Source organism: Castor canadensis, chromosome 17, assembly GCF_047511655.1.
Source record: "Castor canadensis chromosome 17, mCasCan1.hap1v2, whole genome shotgun sequence".
Classification (NCBI taxonomy): Eukaryota; Metazoa; Chordata; class Mammalia; order Rodentia; family Castoridae; genus Castor; species Castor canadensis.
Window position 1 is genome coordinate 11,880,864 of NC_133402.1, and position 8,473 is coordinate 11,889,336.

The window sequence follows — 8,473 nt, forward strand, 5'->3', positions numbered from 1 at the left end:
AATTTGAGGCATCTATCAAAATTTTAAATGTGTATGTCCTGTCACTCTACAATTCCCCTTCTAGGGAATCTAGCCTACAGAAAAATCCCTACATATATAGAGAAATATATTGCACATGGATATTGACAAGAGCATGGGTTTTCTTTTTTTGTACAATATCAAGAGTCCTGATGTTTTCTTTCTTTTGGGTGTGGGGGAGGCAGTAACAGAATTGAGCCCAAGGTCTACCACTTGAACCATGCCCCCACCTATGTAGCATTGTTTACAACCACTGAATTATCTCTAAATTCTAAGGAACTGATTAAAGAAATTACACATATCTATACTATGAAATATGAAGACATTCTGTTGAATGGAAAATGTAAGTTATATAAAATATGAATACTCACATTCTACATACATTAAAGAAAAATACTAAAATTAAGTATGTGTATAGACATACGGGAAAATTTACATGTGTGCATAAAAAGGAGTGAAATGAGAAGGAAACGGCATGGAGAAAATGGTAAGAAAAGAAACTCACATGCTGCTCCACACTAGCATTTCGATTTTTCTGAACCACGTAAGTATTACTGCCTACGGATTCAACTACAGATGACGAGCCAGAACAAGGAGGAGAAGAAAAGGTAGGAGGGAAGACAGAAGTCACGTACACGCCAAGAATGCTGCCTGCACTACACCAGTGTGTACATTCTCCTGGTTGTGCACCACATCTTATCGAGCAAGCAAGTATCTCACTGTGTGTACTTGTATTAATTTTTCAAAGAACACAGTAAGTTGTTTTACCCTCAAATCCTATATGGTTTAAGGGTTAGAAGAGCTCTTTAAGAGTAAACGTGACACAATTTTCATTTACTCACTGTCCCCTGTAAGATGCAACTCTGCTGCAGTTACAGACTTTTAAGCAAAATGAAAACCACCTTGAACAGGAAACAAAAGGAAAGAAATCCAAAGACGCAGATACACTGTCCATATAATTTACAAGTTACATGCTGAGTCTAAACCTTTTCTCTGCCTAGTCCTTTGCTCTTCCAGACTAGAGAAGCCCAGCATTCTATTCCTTCCCCCATTTTAGACATGAGTCTCTGGACTACTTTCAAGAGCATTTTTCAGCTGGAGGCATGCCTCAAGTGGTACAGCTCCTGCCCAGCAAGCATGTGGCCCTGAAATCAAACCCCAGTGCCACCAAATACATACATATATACATACAATGCACACAACCACACATAAACATATATGTGTGTGTATATACACACACATAATATATGCAAATATATAGTATGTCTTTGTTTTTAGGAGTATCTGGCAGCTAGAACTGTATGAAGTATTCCACATGTTGCCATGTTATGGCTTGTACATGGTGGAGGGTAATCTTCTGATTTGTTTCCAATACATTTCCCAGAATAACTATTTGTGCTGTTCCTTTAAGAGAAAAGGCCAACCTAAGGTGTGGCATTGTCACCTCTTGTTTTTGTTTGATTAGCCCCAGCCAAAGTCACAGATCCCTCTGGAGTTAAGTAGTTGCTCCTGTTACTCCTACAAATCTATGTCCACACAAATTTCCAAACTCAGCCAATTTTCTCTTGATGTACATCTACAAATACTATTTAATTAGGTACCTTATACTAAGGTGACTGGTAAAGCAGTCAAATACCTGTGGACTGATTTTAAGGCAAAGGAAAACTTAACTATGGCTTACTTGATAATTTAAGAAAACTGAAAGGAGGGAAAAAAATGAGCTGTGCATTGTGGCATATGTCTGTAATCAAGCACTTGGAAGGCTGAAGCAGGAGTATCACAGGTTTGAGCCCAGCCTTAACTACATAGTGAGACTCTGTCCAAAAAAAAAAAAAAAAAAGAAAAGAAAAAGGACAAGGGGTTGGGGGGAAGGAAAGAAGGGCGGAGCAGGGCGCCAGTGGCTCATACCTGTAATTCTAGCTTCTCAGGAGGCAAAGATAACGAGGATAGCAGTTCAAAGCCAATAAGGGAAAATAGTTCATGCAACCCTATCTCAAAACACTCATCACAAAAAACGGCTGGTGGAGTACCTCAAGGTGTAGGCCCTGAGTTCAAACCCCAGTTATCACACACACAAACAAAAAAAAGGGGCAGGAGAGAGGAAAGGAAAGAAGGGAGGGAGGGAAAACTAGCTAGAAGACCAAAATTACCTTCACTTTTCTCTTTTGCCCTCAGGGCATGCAATTAACTCTATCTCCTTGGTTTATACTTTGCTATCTCAGAAATCTACCCTCTTGATTTTCACAACTACATTACCACATCCAGAGAAAGGAAAAATGGCAAGAATCAAATGAACTAATGTTGCTACAAGGAGAAAAACTAGAACTCAAGATTACAAGAGAAAAAAGATTAGCACTTCTTTCTAATCACACATGCATCACACATGCATACACTCAGACCACCCATTCACGTTCTCCTTATCCATTACAACAGGTAATCAAGAAGGTACAAGAGAAACTAACATTTACCCAGTGTATTCCAAGTCAGCCGCCACAACCCTAGGGGGATCACCTAAGGGGAACCTCCTTGCTTCCTTACCTGGACCCATAAAGTAAGACCTCGCCTCTGTAAGAAGAAACTGTAGTCTTTTTTCCACTTTCTCTTTCCTAAGTGGTGAGCTTAGGGAAAGGACCTGAGCATAAGTAGTTTAGTCTCTTCTGGGCTCTTGCTTTCCGAACAGACTATATACATACTCTATACACATAGAGTGTTAGAGTCATTACACTTGTATATTAATGTTTTTTCTTATTTTTGGTCTTTTTTGGGCAGAACTGGAGTTTTGAACTCAAGACTTCACACTTGCTAGGCAAGTGTTCTACCACTTAAGCCCTTTTTACTTTTATTTTTAAGATAAAGTCTCATGTTTTTGCTCAAGCTGGCCCCAAAGCAAGATCCTCTTATCTCCACCTCCTGAGTAGCTGGTATTACATGAGTGCGTCACCACACCCAGCCCCAAATTAACATTTTCTAAGCATAATACTTCTCCTCAATCCCAGCCAAAAAACAGTATCTTGATGATATTTAAAACAATAGCAAAAATAATTTGTTGAAAATATTTGGGAGATTACAGTTTCTGGTATTAATTTGATTTACAGGAAATATATGATTATTTTAATAATTTGGAAACAAGCCTATTTTAAGAAATAAAGCTCCTGTTGGGTTCTATCAAAAAATAAAGCTCCCCCTTGGAAGCAGTGCAAAGAGATTAGGACAGAGAAGCCTGCAAGTTCTGATGTAGGACTCAACTCAGAGAAAGATACTAACGTTCCCAAATGGGGTCACCTTCCAATGCCATGTTCCCAAATTCAGCTTTACTAATAATGAAGATCACATTCTGATTTCCATCTTATTCCTAAATGCATTATGAAGTAAAGGGGGAGATAACAAGGATTAATTTACAAACCTAAAACTGATGGCCATAGAGATGAAGTTATCTGCCCAAAGCACAAAGTTAGTAATAGAACCAAAAAAAAAAAATTGAGACAGGGTCTCCTGAAACTTGCTATGTAGCCCAAACTTGTGATCCTCCCAACTCAGCCTCCTGAGTGCTGGGATTACAAGTATGTGTTACTACACCTGGCTAACATCATCATTGAACAGAACTTTTTTTTTCTTGCATACTGGGAATAGAACCTAGAGTCTTGCACATGCTAGGTAAGCACTCTACCACTGAGTTACATCCCCTGCATCTAAACTTTAAAAAGAATTCTGATCCCACCTTTCCATACTGCTTCATCAACCATTCATAAGAAAAAAAATACAATTATACAACTTACCTGACAAACAAATTTGACATCTGGTGAGGATCTACTGAAGGGTTTTGGGAAAACATAGAAGTTAAATGACTTCGTTACATACCTGAGAAAATAAGACAAAAGGAGACTTAGGGGGTGACACTGTACCACAACAAAAGAATTCCCACCATTTGTTAAAACAACCTACTTTGAATCTGTGTGGTCATACTTAAAAGTGCAAAGGCCAAACTGAAACAGCAAAAAGTCCATGGAATGCTGGAAAAGGGAAATAAAACATCTGTCACAACAGAGTTGCATATTCGACGTGGGCAGTAGTACTACCAATCAGGTGACTTTCTGAATCACTCAGCTTGCCTTTGGCAGAATACTTCTGATCGTAATAAGATTACCAAATTAGGTATCAGAAGCATTATTCATTTATGTACATTTCTTCATTGTTTTCCCAATCTACTTATCTATCATCCAGAACATCCTATTAGGCCTATTTCCAAATTATTAAAATAAACCTATCATATTCCCTACAAACTAATACCAAAAATAATAATCCTTCCCCAGAATGATTTCCAGCAAACAATTATTTTTGCCATTATTTTAAACATCACTAAAATATTGTTTTGTGGATGGGGTTGAGAAGCAGTAGGCATAGGAAGCGTTAATGTGTAAGTTTAATAGTTATCTCTCTCTAGAATTCAACAAAAGGAGGATCTATCTAGACAGAAAAAGAGTTTCAAGTGTATCCACTTGCCTTCTTAAGCTTCTGATACCTCTCTTCTGGAGTGTCAAAACCGTTTGTTAATGCAGTGACTGAGGGTCCATCGCTGATTCCTAAATTTTAAAAAGTAAATTTTTGACTTATTAACAGATGCTAGTCTCTAATTTCATATTCTTAAGACTTAAGATTGATTGGAAGTATGCCCTTCCTCATTTTTTCAAAATTTATGATTGTGGTTATAGCTCAGTGCTTACCTAGCATGTGAGAAGCCTGGGCTTTCATTCCCAGCTCCATCCCCCCCCCCCACAAAAAATAAAACAAATAGCATTAATTTGGCCACCAAGCTAACTCTATAACAATAAACTTAAGAGTAAGCCAGTGCCAGTGGCTCACGCTTGTAATCCTAGCAACTCAGGAGGCAGAGATCAGGAGGATAAAGCTAGAGGCCAGCCTGGCCAAATAGTTCAAAAGACCCTATCTTGAAAATACCCAACATAAAAAGGGCTGGTGGAGGAGCTAAAGTGGTGGAGAGCCTGCCTACCAAGCTTGAGGCCCTGAGTTCAAAGCCTATTACAGTCAAAACAAAAAAAAAAACTTCAGAGTGAATTCTCAACATAAGAATGGGCAGTTCTCATGTCTAAAAGCAGTTTCAAAATCCAGTAATCATTTAAGGAAATGAGCTCGATGTTTAAGTTTGCTACTTTTTTTTTTTCCTTTTTTTGATGATACTTGGGTTTGAACTCAGGACCTGATCCTTGCTAGGCAGGAAATCTACCAAGTGAATTCCTCCACCATCCCATTTTGCATTATTTTTGTTTTGTTTTTTGTGCAGTGGGGTTTGAACTCAGGGCCTCATGCTTGCCAGGCATGTGCTCTACCACTTGAGTCACTCCACCGGCCTAGCAAGCATGAGGCCAAGTTCAAACCCCAGTACCTCAAAAAAAAAAAAAAAGTGTTGGTAGACTATTATACACACATGTGTGCGTGTACACACACATATATACACCCACACACACACACTGCCAGGAGAAGCAATGAACACTTCCACTAATGCATAAAATAATATCCTAGGCTGGAGGTATGCCTCAAATAGAATGCCTGCTTAACTGGCAAGAAGAGGCCCTGAATTCAAACCCCAGTACCACAAAAAAAAAAAAAAAAAAAAAAACTTGTTCTTTACCAGACACAAATGGACAAATATTGTAGGATTCCACTTATACAGTGTGTCTAGAGTAGTCAAATTCGTAAAGACAAATGATTGCAGAGACTGGGAAAAGGGAGGAATACAGAATTTGATGTGTAATGTGCCCATTTAGGAAGATGAAAAAATTCTAGAGCTTAATGCCACCAAACTGCAAAACCACTTAAAAATGGTTCCGATGGCAAATTTTATGGTTATGTATATTTTGCCACAAAAAAAAAAAAAAGCCTCACCCTAATCCTCAAACTTTCAATCAAGTACAGGTCAAATTGTTTTAAGCTGCACCAAAACCATAATCTCTGTGTGCAACCCTCACAGCCTGACCAATCACAAAACTAATGTATCTCTTCCATGCTTTGGAGACGTTTAAGAAGAAACGCGGAGACTTCGGCAACTCGCCCAAGGCCACAAGAGCGAGGAAGAACCAGCAGACAAGAGAAGTTAGGGAACTCGGAGGACTGGAGTTGGGGAATGAAGGAGTCTGAGCTGTGCACTGCAAGGTGCTACCCCCAAGCTTGCAAGGGATACCTGAAAACTCCCCATCGATGGCGAAGAAGTCCGCCTCCTCTATGGCCTGGTACACTTTGTGAAGATTACTCTTAAAATCTGCGGAGAAACCGAGAAGAGGCTCAGAGGTGGGTGGCCTGACTCCTTGCCCACGGATTCCTACGCGGAGAGGGGAGGATGGCTGAGGGGCACCTGAGGTCGCGGGCTGCACGGGGACAAGTCCCGGAGGTGTGCAAAGCCTGGAGGGGCCACGCGGGGTTAACTCCCCAAGCGGTTTCCAAAGGTGCATAGGACGAAGAGGAACGAGGACCCTAGGGGTGCCAGAGCCGGAGGAAAGCAAGGGTGCTAGGGGAGCACGTTTCGCAGAGGGACAAGGCCCAAAGAGGTGCAAGGCTTTGGCGGGGGGGGCAAAGCCTAGCTAGAGTGGGGACTGACTCAGCCTGGGGCCCCGCCAAACAGGCTGCCCGTGGTCTGGGCCTAGCAGGCTGTGGGGGGGAGAGCGTGGGGACGCGGAAGGTGCACGGCGGTCACGCACTGCTTCTGATTATCTCCATTCTGCAGAGTAGCCGGAACCCTGGCCCCGGCCTGGGCCCGCCTCAGCCGTTCTACTCGCAGAGTTCCGCAGCGACCACGGCAGCAGCGGAGGCAGCGGCAGCAGCAACAGAACAGACGGAGACGGCGACTTCCGGAAACAGCGCGCGCCTGCTGCGCCTGCGTCAGCGCTGGAGTCAGCGCCGGGGGCGGGGCCAAGGCTGAAGTCCTGTCTTTCCAGGGACAGAGGGGGAGGCGTGGCTACACAGGTCCCGGGGCGTGGCCTAATTCACGGAGGCTTTCCAAGATGAAATGCGTCTGTCCTGAGGTCTAGCCCATCACCAACTACTGAGTTCCTATTATGCGTCACTCTGATAGCGGTGAGGATACAAGGATGAAGTATGGTCCCTGCCTCACTGGAGTTTAAAACTTGGGATAGGAACCGGGTGCTGGTGGCTCACACTTGTCATCCTAGCCACTCGGGAGGCTGAAATCAGTAATATCACCGTTCCAGGCCAACCCCAGGGCAGGGAAGGAGAGAAGGAAACTTGCAAAGCCTAGCACGGAGATCACAAGTAGTAGACGCTCGACAAATATATCGGTGGGATGAAAATTCACCTTGGTCTTTCACAAAAGACCTCTGTGAAGTTGGTTAGAAGACTTGTTTGCAAAGGTTAGCTCAGCCATTAATAAACCCAGGAATACATTCAGCCTCGATAAACTTCAATTTCCTGGGATTGTACGCAGGCTAATTGGTGATAAGGTGTGTGAATTGTAAAACACTGTATAAACAAAGCCTTACAATTAAATGTTTTTTAAATGGAAATTTAGTTTCAGTGTGGAAATATGAAAAGGTCCTATAGATGGATAGTGGTGATGGCTGTCCAACCATGTGAGTGTACTAAGTGCCACTGCACTGTAAAACCACTATAACATGTTTTAAAGGGCCAGGTATAGTGGTTCATGCCTGTAATCCCAGGATTCTAGAGGCTAAGGCAGAATCACAAATTTCAGAACCTTCAGCTACATGGAGAGACTTTATCTTTAAAAAAAAAAAAAGGGGGGGTGGGAGGGGGTGGGCTTGGCAGAGTAACCTAAGTGGTAGAACACCTTCCTAGCAAGCATGCAGGCCCTTAGTTCAAACTCCAGCACCACCAAAAAAGAAAAAAATAATAACTTTTATGTTATGTGTCTTCTACTACAACAGAGAAAAAAATGTTTACCATATACCTATTACCAGAATATTCTCCAGAAAATAAGTTCACACACTCCCTGTTTAACACAAAACACTTTTTTTTTGTGGGGGACTGGAGTTCGATCTCAGGGCCTCACACTTGCTAGGCAGACGCCCTACCACTTGAGCCACTCCACCAGCACTGTTTTGTGTTGGTTATTTTTCAGATGATCTCAAGAGTACTGAGTGGCTAGGATTACAAGCGTCTGCCACCGGCGCCCAGCCAGGCATTACTTTTACGCTTTACCAACTTCACAGTCATTCCGAATTAGCAATTTAACAATCGCTACCTGATTTAAAACAGATAACCAGCATGAGTTCTCAAAAGACCCAGAGATTGTGGGGGGAACGTAATACGGTCATTTTCTTTTCTTTTTTTATAGTAAAGTTTATTAGAAAATGAATTTAACATAACAGGATAAGAGTGGGTTGAGATGGGTTAAAAAAAAAATTTCCTGCCCCCCCCCAATGCAGAAAATGGGAGTAGAAACTCCAGTAAGGTCATTTTCATTAAC

The 8,473-nt window shown here is 41.8% G+C and overlaps 1 protein-coding gene across 3 annotated transcripts in view; it reads right to left on the reverse strand.

Moving 5' to 3' along the window:
• The window catches only part of Parn (poly(A)-specific ribonuclease), a 149,715-nt gene that overhangs the window by 140,954 nt on the left and 288 nt on the right, over positions 1–8,473 (reverse strand). Inside the window, exons 1-5 of one of the 3 annotated variants that reach the window (XM_074060053.1) lie at positions 6,729–6,893; positions 6,215–6,292; positions 4,519–4,598; positions 3,961–4,028; positions 3,795–3,876 (exon numbers count right to left, since the gene is read on the reverse strand). In XM_074060053.1, coding sequence (XP_073916154.1) covers positions 3,795–3,876; positions 3,961–4,028; positions 4,519–4,598; positions 6,215–6,292; positions 6,729–6,747 — 327 coding nt within the window. In that variant the 5' untranslated portion in view covers positions 6,748–6,893. Of the gene's footprint in view, positions 1–3,794; positions 3,877–3,960; positions 4,029–4,518; positions 4,599–6,214; positions 6,293–6,728; positions 6,894–8,473 lie in introns of those variants that run through there. The other 2 variants (XM_074060054.1, XM_074060055.1) reach the window with 2 other exon arrangements.